This window comes from Puntigrus tetrazona, chromosome 6 (assembly GCF_018831695.1).
Source record: "Puntigrus tetrazona isolate hp1 chromosome 6, ASM1883169v1, whole genome shotgun sequence".
In the NCBI taxonomy this organism is placed as follows: domain Eukaryota; kingdom Metazoa; phylum Chordata; class Actinopteri; order Cypriniformes; family Cyprinidae; genus Puntigrus; species Puntigrus tetrazona.
The window spans coordinates 19,612,523-19,628,471 of NC_056704.1; the positions used below are offsets into that span (position 1 = coordinate 19,612,523).

Sequence of the window (15,949 nt, forward strand, 5' to 3'; positions counted from 1 at the left end):
CGTTCCCAGTACTGGACGTTTGGGCATTGTTTAAAAAATATCAATTCAAATGAAATTAGGCTAAATTGTAATATGGCAGGCTTTTTCAACGCCACTAGCTTCTGTAAATGTAGCTGTGAAGTAATAAAAGTCCATGCATGGCATGTTTGCGTGTATCCATGACATCCATGACTTCTTGCTCAGAGGTCAAAGCTTTTCTTCCTTTTGACTAAAGAAAACAGTTTAATTATACTATATACCAAAAGAAGAGAGAAAATTTGTCACTTGCATCTAGAATTCTTATTATCACTGTTTACATTTAGTCATTTAGAAGACACTTTTATCCAAACTGTTTATATCATTATTGTACTAAAATACTATCATTTGACCAAATTAAAATGAACTATATTATAATATTTGTCCACTTGTGACTTATTTCCAGGACCTTTCTTACCTTTTTCTTATTTTATAATCATATAAAACACACATCATCTTGTTTCTTTTCCTCAAATATTTATTCAAGTCAATTCACTGAAATAAAGCGGTTGTTTTCATTTATAAAATACAAATGCAGGTGTACATTTTTATTTTTATTTTATTTTATTACTTTACATTTACAATTTTTTCTGGTATGAAAAAAATTGTGTTAATAAACACTAATTCTGTTGCTTTTTAATGAATAATGTCATATTTAAAAAACAAAACAAAAAAACGCGTTCAGTCTTTTACTGCAGTGCACGGTCCAGGATTTGATCGTCCTGTACTGGGTTGGGCATTGTGACTCTCAGCTGGTGCTGGTTCTCCATGGTACGTTGAATTGTCTCATAAGCATTAGCATTGCCAGACCAGCATCTCCGTGCCACCTAATGATATTACACATCAGTATTTATATATAACAGTATAATCAGTGTATATATCAACACACACAAGATACTTACCCCATTAGAGACATCCCAGTTCAGCATTAGTTTAGCTTTTTGCCCTGCTTCTTCAGAACCATCCAGAACCAATCCAAAACCACCATTTATCACTTCCCCCCTAAAAATAAAAATAAGGGTCATTAATAAATACGCTACTAATTACTAACTAAAAACGTATTTTATGGTGCATTTTTGTTTTGTTTTTTTACTGGTGAACTTATCAGTAATACACAATTGCAAGCCAATTAGTGAATTATAAGTACTTTCTAAAGTAATTTTCAACTATAAATAATCAAATTTCTCCTTGCCATCCAACTCCTCCTCCATTGTGCAAAGCAACCCATGTGGCACCACGGAATGCATCACCAACAAAGTTCTGCACTGCCATGTCTATAACAAATGTACAGACATATTATATACATAAATAATACTTTAGTATAATGAAATTCTGATTTTTTTTTTTTTCTGATTTTGATTTTTTTATTCTCTAAGCAGCTGTGTAATAAGCAAGATAATATATATTCGACAGTCTTTCAGAATGATGCAACACCCCTCCTGATCTCCTTATTAGGGTTATTTTATTATGCAATTTTACTTTACATTATCCCATACTCAATATAGATAGTATAAAGTGTATGTCTGTTTGTACCTGCACAGAAGGCCGAGCCATCATAAACATTGGAGGTTTCCCTGAAGGGGCTGTCTGTCCCGCTGACATCATGGTGGTCTCTACTGATAACTACCGGAGCCTGAGGGGGTAAAAACACAGTTGCACTAATGCAAATGTGTATTAATGAACCATAATTAAATGAGTAGTGTAGTATGCACACTTCAGTAGCTTTACCGAGACTCTGCCCTTAGCAATGGCTTGGTTTATAGCCAAGGCGATGGATACTCTTCCTCGCTGGTCCGAATAGAGAATACGGGCCTGCGAACCAACAACCTAAACACAGAACTCAGTCTTACAACCTAAACTCAACACACAACCTAAAAGATTAAGTGAAATGTTTAAAGTTTTAATCTTAAAGAAATTAATTAAAAAGTATGATTAAAATCATAACGGCAAGCCTATTATTGGATGGGTTTTTTTTTCAAATTCTTCGGCTGACTGTTACAATGGCTTCACTTGCTTTGGTGTTATGCTGAATCCACACCACTTGATGTCAGTATATGTTCAAAATTGTTGCACAAATAAATGAACATTGTGGTGATTTAGACTCGTACCATCTTGTGTTTTCCTGCTTCACGGATCCAGCGGATGTTGTCACTGTACTGCTGTCGGACACGTTCGGTTACTGTGGAACTTGTCTGTTCTAGTACAGCAGTGGCGATTGAGTCGGTCTCAGCCAGGTCAGCAGGGTCACCAGATGTACAGACCCAACGAAATGGCCCAAAACCCAGTGAAAAAATATCTCTACAGGAAGGATAAAAGATTAAAACTAGTCTGTAAGTGTGTAGTTAGCACATATATGTGTGTGTAAGCATGCGAATGGTCACTTACCCCATTATGTGTTGGACATATGAAGGATATTTAAACTCAGTAGCCCCTCCTCCTTTCTTCTCTACCTCCGCACCTTGAAGAGACAGAAGAAGATGTTTACTGATGCCTTTTTTGTCTTCAAGAGATTTGTTTGAGGTTAACTATGCATACTTTTTAATGTTGAAAAGTTTTATTAGATGGCTCACTGGAAAACATAAAAGTGAGTGAATAATGGCATTTCACGTAAAAACAAAAAGGGGAAAAAACTCTTTTTCTCAGGATTATAAGATATAAATGTAAATTTTTTGACATAAAAACGTATGCATTTTTCTCTTGCATTTTTTTGTCTTAATATACTGTTTACATCTCATTATTTCTGAATGATCTTCCTCTGAATTCTGAGTTTACATCACAATTCTTTTTTTTTTTTTTTGTTTCTTTCTGTCATGATATAAAAGGTTCACTTTTTTCACTTTTTAGATCTTAGAGCTTATATCTCACGATTCTTCACAGAATTAAAGTGACAAAATGAACAGAATTAATTAAATTTGTTTATACAAATTGTTTATATAAATTATATAAATAGGAATGGTAAGATTTAAAAGTTACAATTGCCCTTTTTTCTGCGTCACAAATGAGCTTCTTTAAAAATCTATATTGAGACAGTTTCACATCTCTCCTATCACTCTGTGGTCTTTCTTACTACATGAAATAATTCATAACTCATCCATTTATTTATTTGGTAAGTAGCCATGTAAGGTCAGCTGACTCTTTACTTGCCTGCTCTCTGGGCTTCTAACAGAAAAGCATTGCCGTAGTCCCAGAAGAACATCCCTGCATCAGACAATTTATTGATGGCAGCCACCTGCCTGCGAAGACTACACAACAGAGTTGAAGCTTATGTAGTTTTAAATATCTTTTAGTTATTTTTGTAACTCGGATAAAGGGATTTCTGTGTACCTTTCATGTACCAGGGTTTTGAAGCGCTCAGGGTCAGTGTTCATGAGCTGATTGGCTTGTCTGAAGGCAAGTTGCACTGGATAATATCCTCCACTGAATGGATTATGAAGTGATGTCTGATCAGAACCCAAATCAACCAACAACTCTCCTGTCTTCTTATAGTCCTGGTACAGGCACTCCCTGAAAAATATAAATATAAAAATATAATTTACTAAAAATGAAAACTATTGCAAACTGAATATGAAGTACACAACTTACCAGAGATCCACAATGTTGCCATGGTATCCCAAACTCAAGGCCATCTTGGCCTTTCTAGCCTCCCTATAAGATCAAGCATAAGTTAAATATATGTCTGTGTGTTTCTATGTATATTTTCTTGCATACTGCACCTGATGCGTTGGATGCAGTGGCTCAGGTCACTAGTGATCTCCATCAACCAGCCCTGCTCATGCCTTTTCTTCAGTGGAGTTTCATCAACCTGTGGAGGTCAGTTATGACTTCTTCACACGTGAATCAATTTTTGGGCCTGAGAGTGTTTTGCAATTTAAACTGAAATTAGAGGAATCCAGACTTGTTCTCTCATAATAAATTCTCAAGGCAAAGTGTGGCGTGTTCACTTTATTTTTGAATTAACATTATTTTAAATATTTTATCTCAGTTTTTATTACTGATTGAGGGACAACTGTTTACAAATACATATGAAAACTGGAAGGGACCAAGGTAAAATCAAAATGTGCCCACTCTTATGGCCAGGAAAGGTGTGAATGCAAAACAAGTGGGTTCACATTTTGGTCCATTTAAAGTTGAGACTAGTTTTTTAAAAGACACTTTTAAATGATGTCAAAATGGAACTGAAACGGATGTGAATATTACCCATCGATTGGTAAGTAAATTAGTTTTTAACAAGAAACTGAATATACTGACTAGCTAGAAATATGTAATTATAGATTTTACTTGAACCATTATCTAACCTCTGCAATGACCCCAACACAGCCAGCAATGACCGCTGCCTTTGCTTGTGCTCCGCTCATGCCTCCCAGACCGGATGTCACAAACACACGACCTCTCAGGTCACCTGAACCCAAGTATCTCCGACCTGCATTGAGCACTGTCAACTATTTACAAAGAAAAATATTCATTTAGATCGTTTTCATTTAAACTGAATTTTTTGAATTAGATGCATTTGTTACCATGGTGCCGTGGACAATTCCCTGCGGGCCGATGTAGCAGTAACTTCCAGCAGTCATCTGCCCATACCTAACCATAAACACAAAGAAACACAGACCAGTTCTTCAGGGATGCATTATATTGATTAAAAGCGGCAGTAAAAATATTTATAATGTATTTCACATAAATTAGGCCTGTATTTGGAACTTTCTATTCAAGAATTCAACTAATACATCACAGTTTTCACAAAAATTTTAAGCAGCACAACTGTTTTCAACATTAATAATAAAAAGAAATGTTTCTTAAGAACCGAATCAGTAATAATTTTAGATTTTTATAAAAATATATTTTTGTAATAATATTTGACAATACTGTTTTACTGCATTTTTGATCAAATAAATGCGGTCTTCATTATTAGAGACTAGTTAATAAGTATTGGTGAAATCTCACATTGTAATGCCCATAGCAAACATCTTCTCATATTCCTCTCTGGAAGAATAGTTTGGAATGACCTGAAACAAAGCAAGAAGAATAAGAGATGCACACATACAGGTGTTTGCCCGGTGAAGGTCTTTGACCGAGCGCTGCTATTTTACAGTTCACGAATAAAGGGAGATTAACAGTGTGCAGATCTTCTTTCTATTTTGTTTTTAATAACCCATACTCATGCATAAAGGTCCTTGTGTATCTTACCATGCCGTTTGTGATAACACAGCGAGGTGAAGAAGGAAGGCTGGGAAAAAGTCCCAATGGGTGCCCACTGTACATCACAAGGGTCTGCTCTTCAGTCATGGTGCTCAGATAGTGAAATACCAACCAGAACTACACATAAAAACACACACAGAAACACAGCATATATGAAAAAAGGTGTATTATAGATGTATAAAACAGTACCTTACCGATGCACAAATTTGTAAAAATCTACCTGCGCCCAGTTGATGAACACCTGTCCGTTTCCTCCATATGTGACCAGCTCTTGTGGGAACTGTGAGCAGACAAGCATTCAAATGAGAGTGTATTTCAGAGACACATTACTTACAGAACTTAGGAAGGAAAAAGATCTATAGGTCTAAAAGAAGTGAATAAACCTCCTAGCCCTTTCTCTATTGTTATATATCACATGTAAAGACGTACCTGTGCTACAGCAGGATCCAGGTTGTTCATTATCATAAGCATGATGGAAGCAGCTTGTCTTGTTCTGCATGGGTACTGATCGATAGGATAGGCTCTATAACGCATACATACAGTCACAGATAAGATGTTAAACGCCACGGTTAAGACAACATATATTAATACAAGTGTCCACGTATTACTTATTTTGTACCTCATATGTAGCGTAGGACAGAAGCGGTACATGTAAATGTGTCCATACTGTCTGAGCTCCTGCACAAACTCTGTAGCCAGACTAGCATGCAGGTTAGGAGGAAAGTATCTCAAAGCATTCCTCAAAGCCAGCTAGAGAACCCGAGACAGAGACCAACAACAGGAGCGTTCAGTAGAGATGAGTGATTGTGATGCAATCAAGTTACAAAATGTTTTGGTCTCTGTTCCACATTCCACATCACTGAGCATTCATTCCTTCTCTCTTACAAAATTCTCTAATGATTGACAGGGCTCACAGTGTGGAAATCACTGCTGATCACTGAGAAGAATTGGTTTTGCTTTTGAAACAGTAATACTGTGCATAATACATTAGAATTACATTCTTACAACGTTCTTGTTATTATCGTCAATGTTGAACAGTTTTGCTGCATAATAGTCGTGTATACCATTAAATATTTTTTTCAGGTTTCTTTGTTCAGACAGGAATTACTTGAAATAGACTTTTAAAGAAAAAAACTTTATCATCACTTTTGACAAATTTAATGTTTTAAACTTGCTGAATAAAAGCATTCGTTTCATTTGCTTTTGAACAGTAGTGTATTTCAGGTCAACATTTCATATTTTCAGGCTGTAAATAGCCATCTCATTACACAACTATGTAAACTAATTCAAATTAAAGAGTCAATGTGTTTTTTCAAAATCAGGAAAATAAAAATATTTTTACTGAACAACTAAGTTATCATATCGCTTCTAAAGATTCATGCAAGTCAAATGCAAATGTTTTTTTCCTTTTTGGTCCCCATGCGCTGTTATTGTATGAAAGATAGCAGACTGGATATTCTCCAGATCTTTATTTATTTATCTATTAAATTTTCAATTGTATTAAATGAGTAAATAGATGTGTCAGAGATATATTAACCCACCCGTTCTTCCGCTGGGGTGAGGTTTGGAGTACGGACAGGTGCATGCGGTATGCTGGGGTCTCTGCCACGGTTTGGAGGAAGAGGATCAAGTGGTAATCCGCACAGATCTCTTTTAGGGTCGACATCACTCCTGTATTCACAGATTATATATAAATATATGAAAACAACAGATATGCATTTAAAATACATCTCTGTAGGCAAAGGTTTACACTTACAAGTTCTCTCTGGATTGGTTTGTACTTCACAGGAAGAATTACAGAGGTTTATATAAACACTGCCCTGCTGACACTCTGTCCTCCTCCCTATCAATCCATTGGTCAGTTTACTTGGCTTTCCCTCCTGTGTCATCCAATAAGAAACTTCAGATATCTGTCAGGCAATCATTGAACAAGCTAAACATGATGTGGCACTCTCCCAAAAACATAAAAACAAATACCAGTTCAGAAACATCAATTTCATTTTTCTGACCAATCTAAAGCTCTCTTGCTTTTTTTCACCGTATGCAAAATTGGCTGTAAAATATATATAATTCAAGAAACCTCATTCCTTAGCTCCCTTTTTTAACAGATCTAATTTACATTTGTTAGTAGAGCCTTGACTGACAGAATTCGCTAGAAATTTGATTTTTTTCTTTTCACCCATTCTGTCAGCATTTGCTCAGCCTCGTGTCATTCCAAATCTGTATGACATTTAGTCTGTCCTGTGGAAAACAGATGTTAGACTATGTTTTGAATCAAAGCTTTTAATTAACTTTTTATGTAATCTCAAATGTTTGGACCCAACGTGAAAGATGATTCATTAGCCTTCCTTAAATTGCTTTGATACGGTTTGCACACAATTACATATATACTTAAATGGCCAAAAAAAAATAAAATAAAGTTGTTGAGTTTATAACTTTTATTCAAAATATCCTACGTTTTACACACAAATACTTGCACTCACTCAAGTACAATGTATGACATACATTAATCTTTGTAGACTTTAAATCACACACTTTCACACATCAATATGTAACAAAGTTACACTTGGATTAAGGTGACTGTATGAACAAAATAGAAAATATGAAAAAGGAGTAAAAGACAGACAGAACACAAAATGTTTAAATATGAAATTTTCAGAACACACTTTAAGTGAGAGAGTTCAACAAAAACCTATATTCTATATATGATTCCTTTTACTCAATGTCTTGCCATGTTTAAGATCACATTATATATTTCAGGATGTCATGTTGATTAAAAAAATATATATCCATTTAATCTTACTTTTTGCATTCATGTAGTGTCCCCGTTTCCTTTATGTCTCATTTTATATTAATATATTAAAGTAAAACAAAAAAGTGGAATAAGAAATTGGTTGTTCTCCAATTTTAACTAGCTACGGGCAGCTGTGAGGGCATATCATTTGTCTCAGTGGGCGGAGGGTCAGACTCTTTGCTTGAGTTGAAGTCAGAGATGGAAGGGGAGTCTTTTTGTTCTGCTTCAGATCCAGGATTGGCACTCTGAGGATTATCTTCTTGAGCAAAGACTTCAGGATGTTGACGAAAACACTCCTGCATGCTACTGAATTGCTCCAGACAGTCCGAACCCTTCACCTCTTCTTGACTAAAGTGGAAGCAGGTGAATGCAGTCTTAAACTGCTCTCCACAAACTCCACTTGCCATCCCTCCTAAACACGGACAGTCCCAATTTATCTTACCACCCGGCAAGATGAGACCTGAACACAAAGAGAAAGCGGGATGGACATAAAATGACGAAGTTACACAGTTTCATCTCAAAAAGGAAGTGCTTCTGTCCATATGTCACCTTTTTCTTCATATACTCCTCATTTTCATCCTCCTCAACCAGTTTCACAGTGCTAGGAATTTCATGTTCTTCCTTGGTAACAAATATGACTCGGTCCTTCCTGTAAAGAGTTAATGATGACAATTAATAGTTATCAAGTATGCAAGTAATTAATAACAACTCAAAAAGAAATACATCGGTTTATTTCATATTACTGTTATTAGCAATGTTATCAAAAATGGTTATTTTTGAAAAAGTTGTGGTAAACTACTTTCTAAGACAACAGTAACAGTATTCACAGTAACCTTGTTTTTTGATCTTTACATTTTGTTTTGTTACATTGTTAATTTTTAAGTGTTACTTTGACGTTGTGTAATGTTTAAATGATTCTTGTCTATTTTGGTCAATGATGTATTATTCCTAGAAATGGACATTTCCAGTTTATCAATTTGTCACTTGCTGTAGCCCTGACCATTTGGAACAATGTGGGTTAATAACACGGATCTATATATAATCTTCTCTACTGTAGATCAGTGAATAATACATATCAGCTTACTGAACATTCAAAAAATGCAAACATTTTGAGAGTTTTTCTTCTTCTTTTTTTTTTGTTCATTTATTTTTTCAGTGTTGGAATCAGTAAAGACAACTCGCACATGTAATAGTATTCACCGAATTACAAGGTCATCGCTATCATCTAGTCTTATGGCAGGAATTAAGTTTCAGATCTTTACACTCTAATAGCCAACAGATAGCCAGTTATAGATATAGTTATTGATAGCATCAATCATTTTTAAAAATCCAGTTCAGGAATTGACTCTGAATTACCTTCATCGTTGACTGTAGTCATTTTTTTCTACAAAGAAATTATAAAGTAACGTTAAATGTAGCAGAACCAGATACAATGCAGTGCGTGTGCTGATTTTCCAGCGGTTTATCAATATTTTGCAGTATCAACTCAAAAGTTCCCTGTTGGCCAACAACAATCTCCCCGTCTATTTGTCCTACTGTCATTCATTTCTCTCTTGGTCATGCCGCTTTAAACCCACGTTATCAAATCAAATATCATGACGTCATGAACAGTAGACGAGGACCCCAAATGTGTGCCTCTCAGATTGCCTGTATGAAAATAATAAACCCACCGTTTTTTTTACGCATCTGGAAAAAATTGTAGTGTAAGTCTTTATGTTTATAGTGTTTATAGAGCTCAGGAAATTACTGTTTAAAATGAAAAGTGTAAACGACTTTATACTCATGAACACATTAACATTATGAACATCCCAGCAGGGCTTGAACTAATTGTACAACCGTTACAGCCAAGCCATTGTACTTGAATAAGGTATTTTCTTTATGAAATCATTTGCAGTAACTGCAGACACCTGCATAACAGCTCAAACTGTAAAAAGGAAGAAACTGAGCCAGGTTTACATTCACATGAAAAGATTTTTAACCCCTAATGTTAAGGTTACAGTAAGACATGTTCACAAATGAAACACATATTTCCCAAAAACGAGTTTTTATTGAGAATGATCAGCCTTTGCTGAATATATTTGTTCGGAACATTTCTTTTTACACGGTTCAAAAAAAAAAAAAAAGATTTATTTTACATGGTTGCGCACTGCATTAAATGTCATATATACAGACACCCAATGATACAGTAAAAAGGGCTTAATTTTGAAAGTAAACAGACTTTAGGTGTAACCAGTTCTGTCTGCCACTGAGCTCTCACTACAGACCAAGCACTTTCAACAACAGAAAATCCTTGAAACCTACTGTGAAAGATGTGTTCTGTACAAAAGGATTCCAGCGTAAATGAGCACACGCACACAAAAAAACCCTAAAACAACAACAAAAAAAACACGCCAATGGTGCCATACTGTTTGTTGCATTTCCCATTTTAATGTTGCCTTGTTTAGAACTGACGAGCCATTCTGCTGACCGATCTTTTGCCATAACTAAACCATCACAATTAAATACAGTATGAAGTGTTAGAGTGAGCATTTCAGCTATTATTGGAAAAATTAATGTCCATCAGACTGATATGACAAACTGAGACAAAAAAAACAAAACCCAGTTTGTGTGTGTGGAGTCAAACTTGGCAGTGTTGAGTCAATAACTCAACATTAACAATACTTTCTGGAAAATCCTTTTACCTGGCATAACTAGGATCAGACAAGAAAAACAAGGGATTCAGTGACATGGAGACAGAGGAAAGACAGACTGAGTAGGGAAAACTCCTTAATATTCCTAGCTAGAGCTCACAGAGTCCATCTTTACTGTCCAATCACTGAATTTTAGAAACGTTTTGCCACTTCTGACAAACAGGAGAGCATGCTCAGCTGGACTAGCGTTCTCCCAAGACAGCACTCGTGACAGACCATTTTTACATGTTTAAATCGCACCAAATAAAAATGACAACAATCATAAAAATAATAAAAGTGTTTCATAAGGTGTCAGCAAGTATGTGTGTGTTTTGTGAGTGTCCTTGTTTAGAAGAGGAGCGCTCCCATGCTGCCAACTTCACTCTGTTCCTTAACAAATATTTCAAAGTACTGATAGATAATGGTAACAGCCAATAGGATTCCTGTTCCAGAGCCGATGGCACCCAGGAAGTCAGCCATTACTGAAAGTCCTCCGATACACAGTCCACCAAATGCAGCTGCAGTGGGGATGTACCTGAACAACAAAAGAGAATGTGTGAGATTAATGTAGGTCCTGAAGAGCAAGTACTGGAAAAGCTAATGTGTTTGTAGCTCACCTGTTGAGTTCATGAACCATAGAGGTTTCTCTGTGTCCCCTCATCACCATCTGCTGTTCTTTCAGCTGCTTGGCCACCTAAAAGCACACATACAATCATTACAACTTCATATAAAATATCTAAAAACAACACTGATGAATGAACAAGAACTAGTAACGCACATCTTTGGCAGATGATCCAGAAACTTCAATCCAAGTCTTAGAAAAGAAGGCACAGGATCCCAGCATGAATACAATGTAGATCACTGCATGGACTGGGTCTTCAAGCACAGAACCAAATGACTCCGGAGGAGACAGATAGTAACACAGACCACCTACAGGGTATGCACGAGCCGGACCACCGGATGAGGTGTCCTACAATAACAACAAAAAAACATGCTATTAGGAAGGTTTTCTGGTTTCTGGCTTGCATTCTACAAAACAATGTCTGGATTTAAACTTTAAGGAAGACATGGCACACAGCAACAGGCACTGGAGACACTTACAGACCAAGTCCCTAGTAGGTTGACCAGGAAATTTCCACTGAAACGAGTGGAGAGCATCTGAGAAATGACGTACAGGTTAGAAACCAGAGCAGACTGCAGGATGATGGGAATGTTGGAGGTGTAGAACAGCTTTATGGGATAGGTGTTGTACTGGCCACGGTAACGTGCAGACTTGATGGGCAGGTCGACTCTGAAGCCCTGTGCAAAACAATTTAAATCAGTTTTTAATTTCAACTTTAAAGTACTTGATTTAGTACACAGTCTTCTGGAGCAATTAACATTGACTTAAGCCGTTATTTCATCATCATCAAAAAAAAAAAAAAAAAAGACACAGACCTGGAAGTATATGACCACTGCAAAGACAAAGACTGTAGCGATGAGGTTCATGAGGTTGGGCAGGTTCTGTCTGTAGAAGGCCTCTCTCAGAGCTCGCACTTTATCAGTGCGAGTGGCCAGCAGGTGGAACAGAGCAATAATAGCTCCCTCAAACTCAGTACCTGTATGTACACAAACAAAATTCGGTCAACATTAAGTACAAAATATAGTTCTAAAGAAGATGCTGCATCCTGAGCACAAACCTCTTCCTGTGTTGACTGTGGTTGGGCTGAATGCCTTCCATACGATTGTCTCACAGATGTTGGTGGCGATGAAGAGAGAGATACCAGAGCCCAATCCGTAACCCTTCTGCAGCAACTCATCCAGCAGCAACACGATCAGACCGGCCACAAACAACTACAGGAAAAGCACGCAAATGTAACTATGTATCTTACCACCAAATACGCATGGATTAGTTGCCCCCAAAAAACTCCAGAGTGTTGAGTGTGCATGGGCACTTACCTGAATGATGATCAGCAGACAGATGCCAGCACCCATCTCCGAAGGGTCTCCATACATTCCAGTCATGACATACACAATAGCCTGGCCAATGGTGATGATCATACCAAACACTGGGGGAAAATAAATAAACGGGCATCAACAACATTATAATCACGATAACTAATCCAAAACTACTTAATATTATATAGTTGCATGAAAATGCAATACATTAAAAACAACAACATAAAAAATACATACATTTCTGGGCTCCATTGAAAAGCGCTCTATCTTTAGGTGTGTCTCCAACCTCAATGATTTTAGCTCCTGCCAGCAGCTGCATGATCAGACCAGAGGTCACAATGGGAGAGATACCCAACTCCATCAGAGTACCTGAAAAACAGTCATTAGTAAACTTTACAATGCACAGTGAATCAGTGCATTGTCAACATTTGAAGTGGATCAAAACCACTTGATGAACTTTTATGGATACACTTCAAACGTTGAATACTGTATATTACATGCTTGAATAAAACAGGTACACAAAAAAATTTAGATTACTGCAACATTGTAATATTTCAAATACAAAAACAGACTTACCTCTGTTGGACGCCAAGATGACTCTCATCCAGTAGAATGGATCTGCAGAGTCTGAAGACATGATCCCAAACAGTGGGATCTGAGAGAGGGAGACACATATAACATGAGCCCTTAACCTCAAGTTTATACACCGAGCATAACTGGAGCACTATAAATCACAGGCAAGTGCTGTTTTCATACATTAAAGGAATAGTTTGCCCAAAATGAAAATTACGACATAGTTTACTCACATCCTGTGTTAAAAATATAACCTAAATAACTGGCTTCCGGGAACGGCCAAATGCGAGTCAAATACATCAAGTCAGAGGTTAGATCATGTATAGGTTAGTTTTTTTAACGCAGTACTTGCAGACATATCCGATTTACAAAGCCTCAATATCATGGTCACCATCCATCAGCATTCCCAAGCCTGGAAGAGGCTTGGAGGCGAGTAAAATATAGAATAATTTTAGGTGTACTTCTTTTACAAATCAAACTTACCTGACAACAAACAAGAAAGATGAACAATGTAATGGCAGTCCATAGCACTTTTTCTCTGAATTGGATCTGAAAGACAAATACAGGTATGATTTGAAACTGTAGGTTTGTGTGTAAAGTAGTCACACAAAATATATTTTTAGTTTACAATGTTATACCTTTCTTTCTGGTTTCTGGATTTCTGGCAAAACCGCACAAAACGGTTTTATAACCTCCAAGAACTTTACTGAAAATAAATGAGCAGAAATGTTAAGAAGAAACGCTACATTCAGTGATCACAAATCAAACAAATTCACTTACAGAAGTATATCTACTAAATTACATATCTGCATTTTGCTTTATTACCTCAAAACAAGAAGAAAATTGTACTATATAAGTCCCAATAGCAGCAATTCAAATTTAAGACTGAAGAAAAATCCTTTTCCCCCAAATCCTGTGTTGAGCTACTTAGGACAACAGTAGCTAACCTAAAGCGTCGTCATCATTAAACCGTCAGGCTAAAACTCATATTTCCGACTTTTTACACAATGAAAATACTCCGTTACAGGACATAATAGTACACTCACTTTTCTGACTGTATATCATGCGAATTCATGAACTCGCCAAGCATCAAGTTAAAGACATAATTAGATCCAATCAACCAATATGCCTGTTTGCTAGCCTAATATTGGAATAACTTCCCTATAACGTAGTCTGCCAACGCAAGAAAATACAAAATAAGTTAATCTCCCAGTATTAGGTTTTAATTGTCTTAAGATAAATATCTTATGTAGTCGTTCACAACTTTGCAGTAGTACAAAGCATGCAGACGTGTTAAGAAAGTAGCTAACAGGCTAACGCTAGCTGCCCACAGCATTCAATCATAAGCCACCAGAAAAGCAAGGCAAACGTTAATTCTCATATGAAACACAACCGATGACACAAAAAAAGAATCTAAAGAAGAACTGAATGCATTTCACTTGCAGTAAAGTGAAGACGTAAACATATATATAAAGTAAATAAATCTTACACCAGTCTCTCAGGTTGCAATCAAAGAAAGCTGTCTGGCTAGTATGCTAATAATGCTAACATAACTCTACTTTGATATAATAGCAGAATCTCATGGATTATCGTTTCAAAACACTTTACTCACTCGCCATGGTGACGGTCCCCTGAAATCACGGTCACTATCTGAAGCCCCAGTGAGCTGTAAACGGATAGTCCAGCGCTGCCGGTGCGCTCCGCCACCCGGTGAAAGAGAAAGAGAGAAGCGAAAGAGCTAAAGGGAGGAGAGCGCTTTAGAGACACGTCAACACTACACGGACTCACTACACGTCAGACGAACGGCGAGCAGCGATTGATCTTCCGTTTCGCGTTTTGTAATTTGATCAAGTGGTCAATGTGCGTCTCCACACTTCCTGCAAAGGTTTCCACTTCGATTTTATTGTGGTTATGTACAAACTAAAAATAAATAAATAAATTGAAAAAAAGAAAATGTTGTAAATAGGTTTATTGCATTTCAAAGTATTATAATCACTAGACGCTCATTAAAAAAGTGCATTGTTGTAACTGGAAAGGGCTTCGCTTGAAATGAACAAAAATTAAATCGGGAACCCAAAACAATAAAACAAACACAATGTACTTCCGGGTAAAATAGGCTCGCGCTTTGATCTATTTCGATCGAATAGAATGATTTATTTGTGACGTTTGAATCATTTGTGTGGTCATTATTGCCCACTTTAGTTAGTTTAAAGTCAATATCTTCTCTAGTCGAGTTGATTATAGTAAAGCGGCAAGGACAAATTCCTTTTTCTTTTTTGACTGTCATTAGGTCTTGTTTTCAGCTGTTATCCTATTTTATTGACATTTGTGATAAAGTGCATGCTTCATTTAGCTATTCATTATCGTTACCCTAATAATAGAAATAAATTACAAGAATAACCTTCAGTTAGTACTAGTTAATACGTAATTAGCTATAGAGTATATTGCTTAATATATATATTGCTTTCCTTAATTTCATAGGCCGAATTAAAAGAATTCGGAGTCATGGTATTTTTGTATGATATTACTTTAAATAAATTAAATTCCAATTAAACTAAACGAGAAACCTACTTTGGCCAGTGGGGGTCATAAAACCATTAGTTACCGGAAAAAATAAATGAACATTTCCCTGTTCCACAGTTTTTTCACTAACCAACAGAGGGCTCCAGGCATTTAGAAAATGAATGTTTGTCTAGTATTTAGTCATTACTCAAGGGTGCATTTTCACTTACTAAACATCACATTGCAAGAGTTCTGTTTTATT

At 36.4% G+C, this 15,949-nt stretch overlaps 3 protein-coding genes across 3 annotated transcripts; all 3 read right to left on the reverse strand.

The window, feature by feature from the left end:
- Positions 1–581: 581 nt before the first annotated feature.
- Positions 582–7,296, reverse strand: uroc1 (urocanate hydratase 1). The gene is made up of 20 exons (XM_043242485.1): positions 7,292–7,296; positions 6,753–6,882; positions 5,831–5,961; positions 5,641–5,734; positions 5,432–5,491; positions 5,200–5,328; positions 4,957–5,018; positions 4,530–4,596; positions 4,311–4,454; positions 3,729–3,817; positions 3,598–3,660; positions 3,340–3,519; positions 3,160–3,257; positions 2,401–2,473; positions 2,124–2,313; positions 1,744–1,842; positions 1,549–1,648; positions 1,208–1,289; positions 918–1,017; positions 582–842 (listed from the first exon to the last, which is right to left on the reverse strand). Exons 1-20 carry the CDS (start codon positions 7,294–7,296, stop codon positions 705–707), a joined length of 2,034 nt encoding a protein of 677 aa, XP_043098420.1. The 3' UTR covers positions 582–704.
- A 338-nt stretch (positions 7,297–7,634) lies between these two features.
- Positions 7,635–8,561, reverse strand: chchd4b (coiled-coil-helix-coiled-coil-helix domain containing 4b). Its single transcript, XM_043241808.1, has 2 exons — positions 8,555–8,561; positions 7,635–8,465 (listed from the first exon to the last, which is right to left on the reverse strand). Exon 2 carries the CDS (start codon positions 8,410–8,412, stop codon positions 8,119–8,121), a length of 294 nt encoding a protein of 97 aa, XP_043097743.1. The 5' UTR covers positions 8,413–8,465; positions 8,555–8,561; the 3' UTR covers positions 7,635–8,118.
- A 1,471-nt stretch (positions 8,562–10,032) lies between these two features.
- sec61a1 (SEC61 translocon subunit alpha 1) lies at positions 10,033–14,955 on the reverse strand. The gene is made up of 12 exons (XM_043241807.1): positions 14,798–14,955; positions 13,824–13,891; positions 13,669–13,734; positions 13,189–13,267; positions 12,850–12,981; positions 12,613–12,722; positions 12,354–12,507; positions 12,112–12,272; positions 11,776–11,973; positions 11,453–11,644; positions 11,292–11,368; positions 10,033–11,209 (listed from the first exon to the last, which is right to left on the reverse strand). Exons 1-12 carry the CDS (start codon positions 14,802–14,804, stop codon positions 11,023–11,025), a joined length of 1,431 nt encoding a protein of 476 aa, XP_043097742.1. The 5' UTR covers positions 14,805–14,955; the 3' UTR covers positions 10,033–11,022.
- Positions 14,956–15,949: the final 994 nt, after the last annotated feature.